Below are 22,589 nucleotides of genomic sequence, written 5' to 3' on the forward strand. Positions count from 1 at the left end.
ACATATCTACTAAAAATGAGAAAACAAGTGAATGAAATTGAGAATAGCAGGCTATTCAAAACTAAATGCAGAATATAATTTAGTTTCATCAGAAATACTTGATAAGCTGCATCTTTAGCTCAAATACATTCTTAATAAGAAAATTAAATTCAAGCATAAACTAATGTCAAGAGCACCTTTTGTCAACTGGATGCACTTCCTTTTGCAAAAATGAAATTCAAACAAGACTGCTATTTTTCAACTGTAGACATCACAATACAGTGGCATCAAATAAAGTCTGCTATTACGTGAATAATATTATCTACTATGCATTAATATAAATATACATCAATAGGAAAAAAAAAATCTGGGCCAAGAGCACTTCAGCAAAAAAAAGTTACTCTTGGCACCATCTGAGTACTTGGGAACAGTCTGGACAATACTGAATGGGCAAGCTTAAAGCCTATATATAAATTAAGAATAAAAACTGGAAGTGTTTTCACTTGAAAAGCAACCAAGAAGTTTAAGGCACTCCCACCTATACATTAATTTGTTCCATAAACAAAGGAAAGACAGATTTTGACACCTTTTATGTCAAAATTAAGAGGGCATCATACAGTATCATAGAAGCAGCATAAATTCTGCACTCAGATTTTCTTTAGTTTTAAGCCTCCTGAATACCTGAACCTGTAGTCGATCCAGTCAGGTATCCAGTCCATCCAGCTTTATCTTCACTTCAAACATGGTTTGCCTTTCAGGCAGGCTAACAACTTGGTTTTTGTTTTGCCCCCCATCGGCATCTCAGTGCATTTGGATGAATCACACCAGTTGATCTTCACACTGCATGAAGCACCTGCAGAAAAACATCCTGTGTGTATTGCATATATTTATGTCCATGGTATGGTATTACCTGCCAAAATAAGGATAAGCTACAGAAACCTCAGAAGAACTATCCACACAGGAATGCCTCTGGATTTTGTAGATGAAAAGGAAGTGTCTGATCTAGGAAATGTCACTAGTAATAAACCCACTTTCAGAGTATCTCCAGCAACATGTAGAGAACAAAAGTAATGCCTTTTTTCCTGATGTTTAAAAGAAACATTATCCTTCTCACCAGTTAATGGAAGCCTGCCTTGCAAGATAAATTCCTGTTGAATGCTGTTTCTCAGGACACAACCTGATATAGATGTATGGATGTGGGAGCAGGGGGTTTTCAATGACAAAAAGGAATACAGGCAAAGGTCATATGCAGATTTATGAAAAATAAATTTATTACATAACACCTTGTTTTAACAATGCTTGATTTTTTTTTTTACTCAGAATACTTGTGTCATTCATGTAAAATAGTTTGATACAGTACATTGTATGTAAGTTTTTCCTCATAAATTCTAAGGCTCTCCTAACATCTTGTTCCTCTGCAGTAGGAATGGCACCCCTAAACAACGTGCGAACATTAAAAAAAAATTAACTGAACAAAATTTAAAATCCACTACACCAAGCTGGTTCTCAAAAATCATGACAAAATATCTGAATGGATGCCGCACCTTTTTAGGAAATATCACTCATGCTTTTTTAATCCCAAAGCATGCTCACAAATCATTAACACCAACAGGAAAAAAATAAAACACTGTCTGTGACAATCATTTTAGTTTGTTTGCTGAACCAAACATGTTTATATCAATGACAACATACTTATTTTACTATCAAATAGCAGCTTTAATACCAGTCAAGTCATAGATTTCAAAACAAAAACAAAAACTTATGTTGGAAATAAATCTTTGGGACGCTTGTAATTGCTGGGAAAAAATGCGAACGCTTCCATGTTCTTAAAAAAATCTCATTGTAGCAATCATGTCGGTCATAAAACATCGATCTAGCTGGAAAATGAACCAACCCACAAAAGTCACTAAAAATAAATGTCTATCAAAACTGTCTGAGAGTTACGGTTAGTTTGCTTTTTTGCCGTGGTAACATATACTGTATGCTTCAAGTACCAGTTTAAAGATGTCATGTACTATTGGTCAGATGAAGTTGTTACATCAAGAGAATTCACCACATACGACAACAAAAATGCTTGCCCCTAGCACATTTCACAGCTTCACCTGCTACAGACTGTCACTGAAAAAAATGCATCGGTCAGTCTGAACCATGTCAAGTAAACTACAGAAGTAGCATATCCACAACACAAACCGTGCTAGCACTTTCTTTTCAAGTCTAACCCCAAAACCAGGTACAACGTGGGAGCCCCCCCTCGGCCCCGTGGCAGGGGGTGGCTCGTGGCGGTGGGACAGGTGGGAGGTGTGGTTGTACAGTACATTCTCTGGCCCAAGCCGGGCTCCTGGCACGCAGCTGCGGCCGGTCCTGCAGCATCAGCGACAGCGCGTCGACGGCACCGGGTGCAGCTCAGTACCGGTGGGTCTGGTGCGAGTACTGCGGCGGCTGCTGGGAGGTAGCTGAGTATCCCATGCTGCTCTGTGGCTGCGATGTGCTTGGTCCGGGGTTGGGGTAGGCAGCATGGGGGTTGGAACGCTGCAGGGGGGAAGCACAGACACACAGCCCTTCGTAACACAGACATGGCAACACTATTTCACCTACTGACTCGTTTCTTCAGAGGCACCCAGCACACAAAGTCTCAAAGCAGCTGCACTTCCAGGCTTTGTTTCACTGAGTCTGACTACAGCAGGTAAAAGACATCAGGAATACCAGATCAGAAAGTGACAGCTGCCAGCCTTCTGCTATCCACCCTAATGGGAATCTTCACCCATCACAGTCAAACCTCCAGCCAACCCTCCAGATGGCTACTGAGCACCTGCACATGACACTGGGCTACCACCACTCACAGCAGTGATCTTCCCCACTTGCTCCCTTCTCCTAGCAGGAAGGTAAGGCTGCGGTGGAGGTCCAGCTGAGGCATCTTACTGCTGATGAGCCACTGCCTTATTCTGGAGATTTTCACACATAAGAGGACATACTTGCCACCCTTCTGTGTGACCTAGGAGAACAGGCTGAGAGCACTGTGACTGGGCTAAGGTGTCACCTATCAGCACCTATAAAACTGCTCAAAGGAGAGTTTAAAGACAACAGCGAAACGTTCCTCAGTAGAACCAGATATTTCAGGGAAAATGTCCTTAGGTTGTGGCTTGGGAATGTCAGATGGGACACAGGAGGAAGGACCAGTACAGCACTGGAAGAACCTGCCCATAGAGTCTGTGAGCTCTCTCTCTCTATGAAGGTTTTTAAGACTCAGCTTAACAAAGCTATGCTAATCTGAGTGAGTCAGAACTAGCAACAGCCCTGCTCCAAGGGGGAGATTTGGCTAGATGGTTTCCAGAGGCCCCTTTCAACCAACTCCCACAATTATTTGAGTGGAGAAGCAAGAAGCTCTCAGCAAACCAGGAACTGCCTACTTCAATTTTAACCTAAAAGTTATTATTTATAGTATCTGACCACTTTGTAACATTTAACATTTCATTAAACTAACACAAGTTCAGTACATTACTGCACTGGTTTACATGCCCTCACAAACTTTGCAGCATTTAGAAACTGTGTAGCTTCTGAATACTTGATATCACAGGACATATGTTTTTTTAGGAAAAGCTGCTTCTAGAAGAGGTCTGAAAACTTTACTAAAAAGTAACTAATCCAGGACTAGGGCATTGCTACTGAGACCTGAATAGGAAAAAACTGTGGTGAACCAACACCCTAAGAAAGTAAAATATTAAGTCACAACATAAAATAAAAACACCAATTTTTTCTTGTACAGCATTTAGAACAGTAGCTACACCCAGGAAGCTGAGATGCTGGCAGAAATAAAAAAGGCATACTCTACTTGTTAACACACACTCACAGGACTGAGCTAATGTCTCTCTTAGAGAAACGGCTGGACCAGCACTTAATGTCAGTGGGAACAAACCAGCACTGCTGATCCACACCATTAGCACAGTGACTGAACTTTGTGGACATTTGCCTTCAGCCTTGAGAAGACTAAGTCACTCATCAAGAGAAGGGTCACAGCTCTGGGTCACCCTTCTCCATGTTACAAACAGAGGATGCACTTCAAAGAGCAAAAGTCTTGAATGTTGGTTTTGCCCATGTGTGGCTCCTGTATGTAGGAAACCATCACAAGTTTAATCATTTAAAATTGACCACTCATTTCAGTTGTAAAACACTCCCTGCATCCTGACTTCTAAAACAGATCTTATTTTAAGACAGAGGCAATGAAAAATCAGATTCCTTCATGACACCAGAACAACAAATGGCTTTTGTTTAAGAAAAAAACTAACTATCCAATCCTTTCTAAACACTATTAAGCACCCAAAGGGTTATCCCAAGCTCCAGCCTAAATTGCTCCAGCCTGCTTAATCACATTGCCTTTGGAAGTGTCACATTGCAGACTAAAACAAGGAGGCAAGTCTGTGTGCCATGTGTACTATTTTTATGCATGTCAGAAAAGGATATGAGGTCAATGTGCCCTGCAGAGTAATTTGACTTCTGAGTGAATGCAGAAACTGCCTTAGTGTTCCTTGCCCAGGAGATGGCAATCCTTCTTCACAAGCTTTATATGGGGAATTTGAGCAAATCAAATGAAGAACAAAGGAACAGGTGTTTGATTAAAACAGAAGGCTGTATTGTAATGTTTGTTTTCCCTCTCCTCAAGCTGCAGGATCAGAAGCAAAAAATGTGAGGAATTTTTTTCAGGGAGACCTGAAACCATCAGTTGGAAACTCTTAACTGCTTTTGTTCTAGTGCTGGCAAGTTCAGGTCTCCTCTCTTTGTTTTCCAGACACCTTAATCAGAATAAATCTACTGACTGCCTCTTTGCAAGGCTAGGGGGAAAAGGATATCTTTTTTTGAAAACCAGAGAGACTGTCTCTCCTAGAGACAGCAGAAAGATTGGTCAGGAGCAGTCAAGTTACCAGTAAGAGCTCTTGAGACAGAAAAACAGCAGGTGTCATTATCTTAAGGGAAAAGTAGTCTGAAACTAATGTTTGTCAACAAGGGCTCTCCCCAGCTGTAATCCCAGGATGTATCTTGAGTACAAAAATTCTGATGAGCACAAACTGAGAACAAAGCAATGCCAACTCTGGCCAAGCAATTTGAGTCCTCTGACTTGTCAGCCAGCAAACCTCAGCTCTGGCTCACAAAACTAGGAGCTGAAGTTTGTTCAAAATGCCACAATGCAGCAGCAAAATGAGGTGAAGGGCATGTAAATGGGGCTCCCTGACACAGTACACACAACCTCTGAATCAACCTCCTTAGATGTGTGACTCCACCCGAGGGCAAGATTAAGAAAGTTACAGCTGCATTTGCCTTCTGCTCCGTGTGTGTGTTTTTAAGAAGTGGAAGAAAGAGACAATTAAAAGGCCAAAACAGCAATTGACTGCAGCTTGCCAGATTGAAAGGGATGAAACTCCTGTAAGAGCACCTGTGATGGATAATCTTACTAAAAGAAAGATGACATTTATACTTAGAGGCACCCCACCCTGCAGAACTATAGTTAAGGCTCACCACAGTCTCAAACAGCTCTAAAAATGTATATTGTTCAGGGAGAATGACTTGCAAACTGATGTGTTATTGATGTCCTGGGATAAACTGAACAAAGGCACTTGGTGACTATATGAAGGGTGTCACAAAAAAGCTCCTGAAAATGATCTTTATATTTTTGTAGTACTTTCAAGTTTTGGCCAATGCTGAGAGTACACAGACTTAGATAAGGATGAAGGTAATGCCCCCAGGCAGCTTCTGAAGCTATCTGGTACTCTGAGGAACAAACTGTGAAACTCAAGATTTCAAAGCCTACTGGTGGTTCATGGAGAAGCTGTATCCAGCTGAAAGGGAAGTTGACAGCAGCAGCTTTACTGACTCTGTTTCTTAACTCTCCCTATGTTTTGCTATAGACTGTAAGCCCAGCTAAATGGATTTCCATTATTAGGCTCTCGCATTTGGATATCAACATTTAAATTAACTGAAAACATTGCACGTAGTTTCCAACTTCCCCCCAGGCCATCCAAGACTGTCTGGCCACCTGTACTGCACATTCCATGTGAAGCAGTATGCAATGGTTAGTTCCTGCAGGCTAACATTTCCAACAGCATGCCTCCTCTTGAAATCAGCTATTCCCTGCTGTTCTCCAACTGCTCCTGTGAATCATTTGAAGGCTTCCCTGCTCCTCTTTTGTAACTTCTAAGCTTGTATTAACTAAAGGTTCTGTCCTTAACCCTCTTCCTCCCCCATCTCCAGTAGTAGCCTTATCCAAACCCAAAAATTCAGGTATTATTTGTTGGGATGACAAAGATATTCTTATACTCCAGGCTATGATTTCTTAATGTCTGACCACAAGCTCAAATGCAGGAAGGCCAGAAGACATTTTTCAAGTTTTCCTTTAAGTGCTTTTTCCCAATGCGCCTCCTCATCTGCCGCACTCATTGACTGCCACCACCTCACCTGTCCTCAGATCTGCAATATTTGGCTTACTCAACCTCGAATCTCCCTTGATCTTCAAAAAAGATCATGACAACATCATGCCAAGTCTTTGTCATCCAAAATACTGTTTCTGCATCCATTAACCCAACTAAAACACTTGTTCAAATTTTTATTTCACAGCTCTTTTACTGCAACATCCTCTGCCGCCTACCACTGCACGTTTGTTCAAGCAAGAAATGGCATTTTTAGGTGATACAGAACACAGCATAACAGGCTCCTGGTCCATAACCATTAGCATTCCCTAATATGAAGGTGATAATTAGTAACTCTAATAATGTCTGATCCTAATTTCTTTACTGCTAACCCAAAGAACATCAGGATATCAACAAATCATCAACTAAGTGAATCGGAAAAAAAAAAAAAATTCTAGAAAGTAACAGTTAATACAGTGACATTTACAAAATTACTTTTTTAGTTTGAAGAAACACTGCTCTAAACATGAAAAGCAAATACACAATATGTGAATAAAACAAAATACCTGATAGTCTGAGGTCATAATAAGTCCACCTGAGGTAGTGGTAGGAGGAACAACTCTCACTTTTTTCAGTGGGGGTCCCTGTGTGTGACTGTTGTCTTGGTTCCCTGGATGACCAGTTCCATTAGTATGGTTATTGCCCTGCTGCTGCTGCTGGTTCTTCTCAATTGTTTAAACACAAAGAAAAAATTCAACTCAAAAGCAGTACATGAGATAACATAAAATCAGGAAATAGTGTAAAAGCCAGTGAAACATGATGATACTGTTCTTCTAGTACTTACTTTGTCTCCTTTATCATCTGGTTCTTCTTCTGTTAAAAATTCTCGTTTTGGGTAAGGGATTTGACAACCTGCAAAAACACTGTCCCCAAAAAAAGTCTATTTATCACTGTATTAGAACAGAAGGGTTAGACCTGTAAGATTCACACTTTACCCATGATAGTTTCAAGCTGCCTAAGCCTTTAATACCTGTAACTAAGGGAGATGTTCTCCCTGTCTGACTATCACCATATTCTAAACTTTATAGAAACATATCCACATTTGATTTTAATGTTCATTTGCATCTTATATAATAAGTTAAGGTCCTAGCAATTTTTTTGTTGGTTAGAAAGGTACATCACTTGTTAGGTATCTACAAGGGCACAAAGAGCTATCTCACTGTAGCTATTGTGTAATTCACAGTCTCAGGACTAACTAAAAATATTCCTGGAAACTTCACTGACTATTAAAAAACACCACCTGGAAAAAAAGTTTAAAAGTGACTAGAAATTTCACCTACAACTCGTATCTCACAGTCCACATGGATGTGCTACTTCTAGTCCAAGCTAATATTTACCTGCCCTTTATCAGTAGAATGTATTTATAATAAAATCTCTGTACACCTGTTAGCAATACTAATTGTGTATTCACATTGAAATGTCAACCTAAATTTGAGAAAAAAGCCAAACACTATCCTAAAAGCAGTTTCTGCAACAGCCAATCATTCACATGACTTTAAATCACAGAGACAGCTCAGGAGATGCTATAAATAATCCAGCAGGCTTTAGTGAAATAACTTCATTTTTAATTAATTCCTTATAAGTATACATATTTTATAAATTCTTCCCCACATAAGGGTAGAGAACCACAGTCAGGATGCACTAATAGCTTTCCTAAAAGGGTGTACAGTCAGGCTCTCTGGCTAGCCTTTTGGAAGAAGGGCTTAATTTTTAATGAAATCATTCATTGTCCATAAATTTTCTCCCTTTTGTAAATCTGCCTGTGCAAACAAAAAAGAGGAGTGTCTACAGAAAATGGATTTAAGTTGTTAAGGATGACAGCACCGAGACACACACTGAGACTTTCCCCACCCAGTGAATTTACAACAAAGGCTAAGACAAAAATGTAAACTAATTAGAGACTGTCATCTGGCATTCTGAGGCAGAGAAGCGGACCTGCGGGCACTTAGCAGTTGTCTACCAAGATCTGTAGCATGCATAATCAACCTGTCAGTGAGTAACAAGATTAGTGCTGCAACTAATAGGATCAAAGTTCCATAAAGCAAGAGATTAATAAAAATGCTACTTAATTTTAAAAACCACGGATGGCATTTTAGTGGTTATAGCTTTTTTCGGTTGTTAGGCAGTATTTAGCTCAATATTCACAAACATACCTAGGGCAGTGAGAAAGCACAGTTCTAAAGCATCTCTGAATGCACTGATAGGTTAATAAACTGACCACTTACTCGGACGTGGGAAGAGGATCTTCCAAGAAGTAAGGATCCTGCATAGCCTGTTCTGAGGTAATTCTCTTTATTGGATCCATAGTGAGCAATTTCTGAAGCTAAAAAAAAAAAAAAAGAGAAAAAAGAAAAAAACACCTTTACATTACCAAAACCATTTATAGAAACTTCATTGTATTCCTGAAAGTTAAGATGATACAAATGTCTGAACTCAAAAGCCTAACCCTAAATGGTATAACCACATTCTTCTGCCCTGTTAAAACAGTAATTTCATTTCCTACCAAAGGACATCTCTTTTCACTTACAAAGCCCAGGACTTTCAGTTCCAGTCACAAGTGTTCTATCAAAACCATTCAAAAAGTTTCCACAATGTACCAGCACCTTTAATCACAAAATAATTTGACCTTTTGAGGTCAGTTAGTCCAGTCCTCTGCCATGGGCAGGGACACCTTTAACTAGACCAGGTTGCTCAGAGCCCTGTCCAGCCTGACCTTGTACACTACCAACGATGGGGCATTCTGAACTTTGTGCAACTTGCTCCAGTGCTTCATCACTCTCTGAATAAAGAATTTCTTCCTAATGTTTAATCTAAATCTACCTTCTTTCATTAGAAAGCCATTATGTCTTGTTCTATCAAAAGAATGTTCCTCTCCAGCTCTTGGACTTTCCAAGTAGTGAAAGGTGCTATAAGGTCTTCTGGGAGCCTTCTCTTCTCCAGGCTGAATAAGCCCTGCTCTCTCACAGCCTGTCTTCAGAGGAGGGGTGCTCCAGACCTCTGATCACCTTAATGGCCCTCCCCTGGACATAGCACCCCAGATGAGGCCTTGTGAACTAGGAACACCATAGCCTAACTATTTTATTTAGCTCTAGTGTTGAGTTGCAGTGATGCATTCTTAAAACTACATGTTTCTTATTCAAGAAGTCTGGTGTACATGCATATACTTCTCTCCATCCACCCAAACAGCTGTGGAATACAGCTGTGCTGGACAAGCAACATGAGATAACCTTCAGATACCACACAGAAAAATAGTGAGTTTTCATGTTTCACCAGCAGTGTCCAAGGCAAAACTACAGCATGACATATTGTCCAAGACTCAAAAACAAATGCTTCAATTTTAACCTGTAGTGGGTTTTTTTTTAACAAGAAAATACATAAGTAAATAGAATTAAATTTACATTTCCTATTCATACTTTCTGATAGGATTCATACATTCACCTTTTTAAAAAGATCCCCTGTCGTGATCTAAATCTGAACTGGTCATCTCCTTTCACTAGGAGAAATTCATAACTGCATGTGAGAATTCATAACTGCAATGCAAATTTCCATACTTCAAAAGCTGAGGCTGAGGTAGTACATTTCCCTCTTCAGCCTTCACTTTTGACAGCATGGTTAAGAACTTGATAACTATGAATTACCACCATCAATCCAGTTTTGCTTTTCACATCATCCACAAGAACTCACAGTAAGTTTTTTCAGCTCTCTGAGTCTACATTAAGTTTTTATAGAATAGCATATTGAATAAGCCAATTCTTACTCTCTCAAAAAGCATTGCCAAGAGCCAGAAAAGGCAAAACATGACAAAGAACTGCTAACACACAGAAAAACACAAATAAAAAGCACTGCAAAATACTAGTATAATTTGTGGTGATTGGATTCTAGAGCTGTTCATCACATTATGAATCTTGGTCGTGATCAGCCATACAAAAAGAAATTAACATAACCATGCAACCAGTATCCACCCAGGGGATCAAAACTTTGGTTCTGCTCCCTTGTACAGGTGCCACACAGAAGTGAACCTTCTAAATATTATTACAAATATTTTCTATTTTAAAAACTGCTTGATGTAAAGATCACCTTACTAAATGACACAATTTCATACATCATGAATTAATGGGACAATCACTACAGTTTATATGGACCAAAGTAATCACATGGAAAATCAAAAAAATCAGGCATATAGGATTTTTTAAAAGTAAAAATAAGCTATTGAAAGTATGTAAAGCAGCAAAATGATTAAGGATTGCAGCAACACTGCAAATGTAACTACAGGCTAACACAAGTATAACATGACTTAAAGAACAAAAACTTCAAAATTGCTTGATACTGAACCTAATCCAGTGAATGATACTCAGAATCATTTTATCAATGTAAGAAGATATTTCACCAATATGAGAAGATAAAGTGATTTTGAAATTTTCAGATTGCAGAGTATCAATTATTCCTAACTTAATTTATAAAGTTAGGTACAGTAGACTTGACACCAGGTCAACTGTTACTTGAAACAACTGTAGCATATATGAGGAATTTGATTTTTTATGTCTGCAGGAACTTACCAAGTGGAATGCCTTACTATCTGGTTTAACTTTATGTTTTTCCATATATTTGATAAGGCTGCAGTTGGTATACCTAGAAAGGAAACAGAAGTGGTATTTCTAATATGTAAAACATTGGTACTGCAAAGTTTTCCTGGTAGCCACAAAACATATTAATAAGAAAAGTTTAGTCTCCCTGCAGATCCAATAAGCTGGGAAAAATCACAACTATCAACATCAGAGATTGCTTAAAAATCAGAACTGCAGAAAGGCATGTTTCCCTCACATCCTTATAAAAGCATATCATACCCACATAAAAAGCACACTTTTAACCCACATGCAAACAGCAAACTATCAACTGGATTTTAAACTGCCTTGTAGCAATTTTACTACTATACTGTTTGATTCTGTTTATTTCTCATGACAGTGAAGATATATAATCAGCTCATCTGAATGCTCTCCTGCAACCTACAGGCTGCTACAAGAACATTCACATGTTTACTTTTTCTAAAAGAGAAACTCAAAGAAAAGGTTTCTAAATGGCTGCAATAGCATGGCAGATGCAAGAAATGTAAATAACTATACAGCCCCAAATGCCTTAGCACAGAAATCAGGCAACAGGGTGGCATTTTAAGCACAGGTATTAGCCTGTGGCAATGTGACAGCAAAGCTGAAGGGTAGTTTTTTCTTTTGTCATTGTAAACTACCCTAGAGACCAAACCTAACAATTATTCACAGTTTGCTGGAAATGGTATAAGGTTACCAGACCCCTTTTAAGCAGCTATTACAGAAAATCACTGCCAGTATCAGAGATTTGGGAACAGCTGTGCTTTGACACACTGTGCTTTGCAAACTTCAGAGCTGCACGGGGTCTTACTGGCATCACCTGTTTCACACCTGCCACCTTACTCTTTACAGCCTCTGGCTACTCTTCTGATCCACACCACCTCAGCAGGCCAAGTTCACCATTATGAAACAACTTCATTTTTCATTTTTCACAATCTAAGTCATAACAATTTCATAGTCCTTGTTTGGCATCTATGTAGAAAACAACTCAAACTGCAAAAAATTTAGTGTAGGAGAGAGATATAAAATATGCTTTATTAAGAAAGCTCAACCCAGACTTACGTGTTTCTCCGAAAATCTTTCATTAAGGTTGAATGTTCTGGCATCTTTTTTATGTCTTCCCAATCTTTATCTGCAAAGCAGTATTAATTATTTTTTCCCCTTTCTATCTGAGTAAAACAAAGCATTTCCAAGTACCTCCACAGCTTTGATTTTTATTTTTAAATTCCGCTTCGTTAACCTTGCAGTTTCTTATGTCTTTGTACTCCCTAGCTCCTATTCCTTCATCACCTCTTCACAATAAATCATACCAACACCTAAGAGGTTCCAGCTGTGCACTGATTAACTCAAGAACTTGAAAAAAAGATGCCAGCTACAGTGGCCACAAAACAACCCTGAACAAAAACCCATCAGGTCTTGTGCTTGAACCCCTCAGGACTGTTACTTAATTTGTTTAGACAAAGCTGTGATCTCAGGACAGGAATACACAGGACTCCAGCAAACCCTGCCTCCTTCTAAGGGATTCTCTGTTCTGACAGCACTTTTAGTTACAGGAAACTGCCTAGAGGTACTTCAGCAAAGTAAGATATACTGTTACTAAACAAGAATTTAAGAAAAAGTGAAGTTTGCACAGTCAAAATGAAGAATAATTCACCTCAACTAAAACGGATTTTAGAATGAAACAAAAAACTCACTACCAGCACCTAGCCTCAAATGTCTTAAGCTCCAACTCTTGAAAAAGGCTCTGTGGGCAACTAATTTGGTACAATTCAAATCTTTACTAAGTCTGATCACTACTGCAGAACACTGAGTTTAAAAGCATTAAATAAATGAATAAATCACGCATAATTATTTAATTACTTAGTTAAACAAAATACTCTATTCTTTCCTATCCCATAGACATGAGAAACTGTTTCAGATATGGCAAGTGGCAATTAAAATGCAAAAAATTGCTGCAATTGAATGAAAAGCATTTCTTGATAAAAACCAAAGAACTCCAAAGGTCAAATGCAGACCATTAGAAAGGACTAATTAAACCAATCAGAAAACCAAAATGAGACTATGAGCTACTTATATAAGCTATACAGAACCAATGTAAAACTCAAATGAACTACAAAAAAATATAGAAGGGTAAAATACTAGTTCAAAAGCAGAAGGGGACAGTTGAAGAAGCAAAACTAAGGAGACAATATGCAAAGGTAACATTTTTGCGAATCTCATACAGCAGTACCGAAACAATGAAGTACATATACACCAAAAAAGGCAAAAGCAAAAATAACAACATGTTTAATAACAAAATTCTAGAACCACCACAAACATAGAGACCACAAAAGTCATGTGAAAGGAAGAGGCAAGTTCAGGGAAAAAACCCAACAACATAATTAATAGTGGAGTAGGGAACACAGGCAGTGAGGAGAAAGATAAACAAAAAGTAAAAAAAAGGTCTCTGTTACTCTGACTCCTGCAATCATGTGAACACTAGAAGACAAAGTATTAACTGAAGAAGCAAGGCAGCCTGCATAAAAACAAAATCTAACCAACAATGAGGGGAAAATGCAACAAATTATATCCCCACTGTAATTTGTTTTGTTTCATACAACCAGTTCTTTCTTCTGTTTCGGAATAAATAATTGTTTTCTATACCACCAGCTTTCCACCAGGTAGGGGGAAAAAACCCCCAAACCCTCCATTACTTCCAAATGCTACATTTAATTTTGCATGAGCTAAACAAATGCATAATATTCACTAAATATATATTTTTTTGCTTGGTTTCATTAATCAATCACCTTTCAAATCAATAATCAGTACTGAAGCAATGTAGAAATATTCCTTCTCATTTTTAATCACCCAGCATTAAATACAATCTTTTAAAATAATAAAGCATTGGTACATGTATACACAAAGATAACCCTGGCATTAATAAAAGGGAAAATATCTAATTTGACCATTGGATTCTAGATTTATAACTCATGAAATAAAGATTGTGTTTGAACAGCTTTGTTGCTTTGATCAGCTGCCACCTTCATATGCAAAGAAAGCAATATGGATATCTTTCTTTGAACAGTGGTGATAAAAAATACAGTATGTACCTGCAGGAAATCCCATTACATTGAATATTCTGTCCAGCTGGTCATGGTGATAAGGATTACTAGTTTTGATATCTTCTTGTCGACAATGGAATATTGGCTCTGATGTTAGCAGCTCTGCAAATATACACCCTATGGCCCAAATATCTTTAAAAAAGGAGAACAGAAATAAAAGAAGAACAAATGAAACTTTCCAAAACCATCTGGATGAGGTAGAATGTTAGTGCTTAGCTTATCAGAGATAAGGTCAAGTTTCTATTGTAGAAGTGCAATACTTCCTCAACTTTTTCTTTTAGCTTTCAATGGAGGTACCCAATTCAGAAACTACACAGGAGCTGAGAGAATAGCATATGAGTTTTTGTGGTGTTTTTGAAGTGTAGTTACCACTTAACATTGTAAAAAATTAATCTGGTTAAGAATAAAAGTGAAGGAAACTAAAAAGTGAAGGGTCATGGTCAACACACAAAACACAAAGAAAGTAAAGCCAACCAGCATCTTGCCCTTCTAATGCCACACTGTCCTGACAAAGAAATGTGCAATCACTGATCAGCCAAGTTTAAGTATTAAAGTAGTAATGTAGTATTTAAAAAGTAAATGATCCCAAAAGTACAAGCTGAAAAGTAGTGGTATTGGTATAAACCAAATGCTATCTATAACATTTAGTGGAAAGATAGTAACATGCAAATTGCTACAAACCCACACACCACACAACTTTTCCATAACATTCATTTAAATAAACCCCCAAGCCCTACAACCTTTCTCTTTTCACTGTTGCTCTCCTATCTAATAGTCAGATTGCCTGAATCTTCCCAGTTGTTGTCTCAATTCTTTTCTGGTATCTACAAACACAATTTTTAACTCAAAGTGGTGCTATACTGAGCCTTGAATGAACAAGGTCATAAACAAGGACAAAAGCAAATAATGCAAACAGCATAATTCCATTACTCAGTGTTTTTACAAAGTCATTTTTTATCTACACTGAAAAAACTATGTACTAAAGGCTATGGCTGCCCATGCAGTTTCATACACTGCAATCAGAAAAAACAGCAGTAAAGTGAGGGAACATGCAAACACAACAAATTAAGCAGTTTGAAGGAACATATAAAAATTCATCTGATCTATAAAAGAAACACTATTAGCAGAAAAGTAAACAAGAATACATTTAAGGCATAAACATTAGAGTTGCTGACAGAAACACAGATATGATCTTTAACAAAACAAAACAAGAAAAAAAGATTGAGCTCTGAAGAAGACTTTCAGGTTACAGAAACAACCTAGTATGCTGACAAACAACCTCCATGTCTGTACAAAGAGTAGCTAATAGGGAAGTTATTTCCTCCCAGAATTGGTTGCCAGCCTTTAACACATCTTTTAAACCAGGCAGCAAGAGAAAACCTTCCTAGTGCTTTTCCCTATAGTCTCTCTCCCTTCCATAGCAAAGCTGATCAATGCAGTAAAAGTGAATCTAATCTCCCTCCAGTTTGCTGCTGGGCTGCTCCCCTATTCTACAGCCCACAAAAGCTCGGGCCATCTGTCATCTGTCTTTGAAAGACACAGAGAGGCTAAAATGCAGCTTAATTTTACATTTTAGCTTCAGTGCAGCCACAATAGTCTCCATTTTGTACATTCTTTATTTCATATATTTATTACACTAGGTAATAACCTCGGCAATAAATTTAATGCACTGTGCCTCACAGTCATCCTAATATGAATTCAACTAGCCGTTCAAAGATGCGTTCATATTTTCTTTTTATCGGCTCTAACAGCATTTATGAAAGTCCTGTGTGAAAGCCACAAACTTAGATTGCATTGCAGGGCATTTGGAGCCAAAACCCAGCAATATATTTCATTTCTATATATAGCCTGAGACCCCAGTAAATGAATCGATTTGTCAAAGATTAATATTTCTTCAAGAAGCAAGTAACATACCTTTAACTCAGCTACTTTTCTTTGAACAATTTATTAAAGCTTTAAAATTTGGGCACAGTTTACATAAAGAACAAAACAGTACATTTTTGTCCAATTTACTTACCAATAGCTTTGGTATAATGCCTTGCTCCAAGAAGCAACTCTGGAGCTCGATACCAGAAGGTTACAACTACTGGATCCAAGTCTGCTAAAGGCTTCAGAGGTGAATTAAATAATCGGGCAAAGCCCATGTCAGCTGTAAAATTCAAAGAGAGATGCTTTAAAATTTGAGAGAAACTAACAATCTTTGGTTTTTTGTTTTTTTTTTGAACAAACTGATTGAGTTTACTTGTTAGCACTATCATTACTCCTAAATCAAATGCAAAGGCAGACTGTAGCAGGTATGAACTCTCTGAGCAGATTTTCTTTCTGTAGAAGTTACTGGGTGGCCTATGAAGTATATCACCTATGAAGTATATAATTATAAATCATTACTAACACGAGTCCTTTACAACAATGAATTAACCATTGTTCTGAAGAAGTGCATCAACTCCTCAGGACAGTGGTAAATCCTGACTCATTTTACCTTATGTTTTCTGGTAAAATACTCCCATTATTACAGGATGTTTTTTCACAAAGCAGCAATTTTTAAAGTGAGCAAAATGCAGATTCTGCAAAGGTTAGAATGATTTATAATACATACGTGCACATGACAAAATCTTTCTCTTCATGAATTTAGCTGTGGCAAGACTTCCTTCACACAAAAGCAGCACCTAAGCCTACAGCATCTGCCTCTCTGCTGATTTTCTATCAAGATGCAATTCCAATATCAATATACCAGGGCTGAATACCATTCAGACTAGGATTTTAAAATTTTGGTTGTGGGCATTATATCATTAAAAACTGCTTTCTAGCATTTGTAGCGTACAACTGCATAGAAAGTTGTCTGAACAACTAAATATAAGTCATACAGGAAAAAAGGGGCAGAGACTAAAATATGCAGCTTCTCCCATGAAATTGCTTTCCTCATCCACCAACCATGAATCCCAAGACAGAGGGACCCTATATGTAGGGATATTCATATGCTGAGAAAGACTTGAATGAAATGAGATGAGTAGCTACCCTGAGGGAAAAGGACCTGCATGCTCAATAAGGGAATACTGCAGTGTAAATACAGGTCTCTAACTTGACTACACAAACCTTAACTATTTTTTCATACGCATTCCTATTTATGATTGCTTTAATGCATTTAAAAAGAGAAACATTTTACAGTTTCCTACACTAAAATATCAATTACTCAAAACTGGTCAAGTCACTAATAACTATGAATAATAAGGAAAATTGTTGGCAGAAAGTGAATTTATGACCCAAAATGACACAAAACGCCTATAAAAGTTATTTTAAGTTAAATACCAGTTATGTATTTTTTAGAAAAATTAGTTACACTGGAAAAGTGGAAGCCCTTGGTATGTGTGTAATTTCTGCATTCTTTTACTGCTGTGGCAATCTTAAGAAAAAAAAAAAATCTACATTTTGATAACACACTTCAAAATCCAAGGTTCCCCTCCCTCTTGCCCTGCTGGGAATGGATGGCTCAGAGGACTGGTGGCCCAATACAGAATCTTTCAGCTGTCCATTAACAGAATCTGGCTTAAGTTATTCTCAAATGAATTCAAAACTATGAATTAAGAAATAAATGGGTGGTCTATGTGCAATTACTAGCAAGTAGTTGTGTACAGCAAATATCACCACCACTGTTGAAAGTGAGTCCAGAGGATGACCTACATGCTTTGTTTTGGAAGAAACCCTCCATGAAGAGTAAGGTAATATGAAGAAACTTTCTCCTCTGTTGTCCGTGCTGTACCTGTTTTCTGTGCAGACCTCAATCCCTACTGCCAACCTTAAAAACTCAGAAAGGCATTAAAAACTTTCAGAGTAGGATCTGCAGAAGCATTCAACCGTGGCCCATCACTCCTCGGATTCCAAAGAACAAGGGAAGGCCTAGAACAACACTGAACGCTCCCAGAAAATCCTACCCTGAATCATTCTACTAGTGACTAACAATATAGTTCAGATCAACAAAACACTAAGAGAACAGAGCAACAATGCAGAAGAGTAATCTCACAAAAGAAAGCCATAGGGAAGTGAAAAAAGATAAACTAGCTTTAAAAAACCCTTCCAAATGGGGCTGCATTACCATAACTAATGTAAGCAGGCTGTGTATTAGTAGCCTGCTATTACAGCACTGCCATAATAATGCATAGTCTGGTACAGTTTATTATTGTTAGATTACTGTTAATTTTTATTTATGTATTTAGTTTAAAACAACTGAACACCTACAAATCATCTTCTCATTCCAAACAGTAACTCCCACCAGAAAATGTTGCAATAGTGTGGAAGTGTTGGGTTCTTTCTAACCTGGTACACCCCAGGATAGGCATTTAGCATCAGCTATTAGCTCTCACTAAATTTCGGATGGATTCCTGTGTTTTCTGCACTTTTAAGATCCCTTGTGTTCATCTCCAAGGGACCTCCTCCTTCAAGAATATTTTCTAGGCTGAATGCCATCTTTGATTCCATTATAAGATTTAAGGTTTGTAGCAATGAGCAGTTCCCTATTTAGATTTTTATAAGCAGCAGCAAGATGTCATGGCATTAGAGGTAAATGGAGGAAATTTTAAAACCATATTTCTTTCTCCTCCTTTCCTCCTAGCTAGCTGTCATCTTTAACCCCACATCAAAATCCCCCACCCCACACAAACACCCACTTAAGCAAAATATAATGACATTTTCCACTTTTTATTGATGAGGCTACAGCATTTCATTGTCAGAACTGGTACATGGGGCTAATATGATGAAGCCAGTCACTCAGAAAACAGCATTTAGGCAATGTGCCCAGGCACATACTGGTATTACAGTGACTACTTTAGGTGGTACAACTGCACCTTCAGAACATTCTAACTTAAATGCTACACTGGGACTTATCAAAGATATAAACATACCAATTTTTACTCTTCCTCGCTCAGGACCTTCACCCATAACTAAAATATTAGCAGGTTTCTGTGGAAAAAAAAATAAATATACAATACATATACCACGATAAACCTAAACATTAGTCTCTGAAAAGTTAATTAAGCTTTGTTTTGCCAGTTTTAAACCAACTTTGTTTTGATAAAAATGACAAGTTTCTCCATCACAATAATGCTGTGCAAGGACCCAGACACAGGCTCTCCCTGACTGCATCTTCCTCACCTTTCTTCTCGGCATTGCTGTGCTCCAGCAGCACATTCCCTACTGACACCCTGGTGTCTGTCCTCAACACGCACGAGCTGGCAGCCACCAAGCTGCTGGGATTTCTACCCAAATTGCCCTAGATCCTTCCAGTGGGAGGCAGTCCCACTGCTGCCCACCACCCCAACCACAGGGATGGGAAGCCAGCTCTACAGCAAGTTTTTCCCAGGGTAATTAGGCACATTTGCAGATACATCACACAGAAAAATACAGATGAAACATTACCATATCACTTGATAGTGGAGAGAACACTCATCTAAATTCTTCCTATTTACAAGTGTTTACCAATTCACACATCTGCAAAACTGGAAAGCACTGCCTTTATGTTACTTTTTTGTCTTTCCTTTGTTTCTTTTACTATGGAGGCACATTAAAGAACTGAGCTAGAGTCTGGCTGGTTAGAAACATAACTCACTTTATAATCCTCTATCTTCTGCTGTCCTGTTTCTCATACTCCATTCTCAGCATCTGTAGTCACAGGATCCCTCAACTCCGAACACAGTTTATATAATAAAATCTACAGTGCTTATTTGGAGGGAAAAAAATAAAGAAACTCACAACTAAAGCTGATAACGTATGCCAGACTTGTTCTCAAATGGAGTGATTTAGATACCCATTCATTCTGTAAATCCTGGATAAAACATGAATTCCTATTCAGTTGTGACCTGTAAGATTGCAATAAGGCTGAGTTACAGCTCTTGCTTTGCTTTTCCAGTTTAAACTGATCTGAAGGTAAGAGTACCTAAGCAAAACAGCTTAGACCACCTAAAAATTAACGTAATAAATCCTAGTATCTTCGTGCGATTTTCTAAATACATTCTAGGATATTCTAAAGCATTCCTGAATCTATCAGGCTCTAACGTAAGCACACATAAAAAGAGGCAGAAGACCACAATATGTATCAACCTAGAAGTAATTGCTATTATGTAAAAACAAAGTAGAAAAAATTAGTACTCGCGCAAAAAATTTCCTTCAGAAATTAAATTATTGTTGTTTATGAAAGGCTGCAAAATGGATTTCTGAAACTCTACAATCCTTGGACAAAATATGTAAAAAGAATCTGAGGTGTTGCATTTCTGAGAACAGGTTAAGGATAGAAGGTATTATCAAAGATGTGGTCAAAAAAGGTAAGATATACTCCATTGTCTTTCCAACAGCACAAACAGAACAAGCTTGTGATGTATTACCTCTGTGATTTCCAGAAGAAATTGCTCCCCACACCTCCACCACCCCCTTTTGCTTTTTTTTTTTTTAAACAAAAGCATACATTCCAGATTAAGTACTGCTTCAGCATTAAAAAATGTAGAATGTGGGCACACAGCTCTCAAAGCATTCCATTTAGATTGCTTCAACAAAAGTCCTAGAAATAAACAAACAGCATACATCTTTAAATTCATAGTTAGTGCTGAACTTTATGGCAATTCAATCTGCTAGGTATGAAAACACATAATTTTACCAAAGAAATCTTTCTATTGCTACACTGTGACTCAAAGAACATAACCACATATTTTACAAAACCTGCTTCAATATATATGGGGTGTTAGGCTACACGTCTAATTACCATGTTTTCATTAGGGCTAACAATACATTACACAGGTGCTAAAATTTCTCAGATATGTAATACATGGACATAATACATAAAGTACCGTTTCCCCCCTTCAAGTTCACAGGTTGAGAATACTCTACAAAAATGCTTTTAACATCCTCATTATACTTTCACCTTAAAATATTTTACTGTTTGTATTTTGGTAAGGACAAGAAGTCCTATTCACACAAAGACTGCATTATACCAGATGACTAACCAGTACAGCACTGAGTAACAATTCCCACACCAAAAATCTTCTACCCTAAGGTCAAGGCAGGTAGAGATGAGAAAGCACAGTAAGACAGCACTAGTCAGCAAAGTAAGTATCAACAGCTTGATTCACACTCAAATTTCAGAAGTTACAGAATATGCTCAACAATAGAGACAATTTAGAAATCTGTGTAGGAGTATTCTAAAGCTGCAAAATTTAAAAGAACCCTCAGTTGGTCTGGAATATTCAGTTCACCATTTTCTGAAGTCACAAGTCCTTCACTGAAATAGCTCTGTTTGGAACACAAGATTTTTCCTACAGACAAAATTATTTATGTACTAATATCACTGTAAAAGTACATCACACTTTAAAAAAAAGTAAATTAGACATCTTATTCTGGAGGCTCTCATTTCTAAAATTGTTGTATGCATAGACTGGAACAACATTTTTAGTTCAAAACATTTTCCTAACAAGACCATTCAACTTAAATTTAACAGGGGGATATCCACTAGAAATCAGTATAGGGATAGTATTGATACACCTAAATACTATATATATTTTGAAGAATCGCTGAAAAACACCAAAGTCCACTAACCAAAGTGAATATATGTGTCAGGAATTATTGTTACGCATCTTTTAATCAAGTCCACTATCTGGAGGAAAAAGAAACCTGAACAACTCCCCAGATTTGTCTCTCTGGGCATCTCATTACACATTAGAAGTTTATTTGCAAAGAAAAAAAAGCAGTCATTAGAAACAGAAGGGAGAAATTTGGATAAGCATTAGTTTAATTCGTTAATTTTCAGTTTAATTCTAATTATCCAGAGAAAATTGAAGTTGAAACTGCTTATTCAAATCACTTGGGCTGAGCAAGTGAATCAAAATATTTTAGCAATTCTTGTACTGTATTCTGAAAACACTCTAAAGAAGCTATACCTTTTAATAACTACAAATTACCAACTTAAAGTCCCTAATTTCCATACTAATAAAGGCATCATTACTTTTGTCATTCAGTAAAATAATTTGAGCATGCCAGACAAATGCAAATAAGAAACCTGTTATGATCCTAAACCAAATGTGAAGAGCCATGCAGTGATGTACAGCTGAGTATTACAGAGACCAACAAAAGTGTCTGGCAATCCCCTAAACAACTAAATTAAAGAAAAATCTTCCCTCCTCCTTCTTTCTACTCCCAAACCCACCTCAGCAGCTGGAGGAGAATTCATTCTCATGAAAGAATGACCTTGTGACCACGGCACAGCACTAAATCTTATTTTGTCCTATATTTGGCTTTGTAGGACTCTTCCTTATGATTCTTAGACAAATCTTCATCTTGTGTATTTAATCACAATTACTGCTGAAAAGAGAATAAAGATTCCCACTGATACATATTTAGGTATTTCTAATTTAACAATTATTTGCAAAATGCAAAAAGAAATTATAAAAAGCAGGCTAATTTCAACCAAGGGAGGT

General features: G+C 37.6%; 1 protein-coding gene across 10 annotated transcripts in view; it reads right to left on the minus strand.

The window, feature by feature from the left end:
• Positions 1-1,226: 1,226 nt before the first annotated feature.
• Positions 1,227-22,589, minus strand: part of CDK8 (cyclin dependent kinase 8) — a 69,082-nt gene continuing 47,719 nt past the window's right edge. For 2 of the 10 annotated variants that reach the window (XM_072930587.1, XM_072930589.1), the window contains 8 exons: positions 16,154-16,285; positions 14,125-14,268; positions 12,098-12,167; positions 10,991-11,063; positions 8,660-8,757; positions 7,219-7,297; positions 6,941-7,099; positions 1,227-2,508 (listed from right to left, as the gene is read on the minus strand). In XM_072930587.1, the coding sequence (XP_072786688.1) occupies positions 2,383-2,508; positions 6,941-7,099; positions 7,219-7,297; positions 8,660-8,757; positions 10,991-11,063; positions 12,098-12,167; positions 14,125-14,268; positions 16,154-16,280 (876 nt within the window). In that variant the 5' untranslated portion in view covers positions 16,281-16,285 and the 3' untranslated portion in view covers positions 1,227-2,382. The other 8 variants (XM_072930575.1, XM_072930569.1, XM_072930578.1 and 5 more) reach the window with 8 other exon arrangements.

Source organism: Taeniopygia guttata, chromosome 1 (genome assembly GCF_048771995.1).
Source record: "Taeniopygia guttata chromosome 1, bTaeGut7.mat, whole genome shotgun sequence".
NCBI classification, from domain to species: domain Eukaryota; kingdom Metazoa; phylum Chordata; class Aves; order Passeriformes; family Estrildidae; genus Taeniopygia; species Taeniopygia guttata.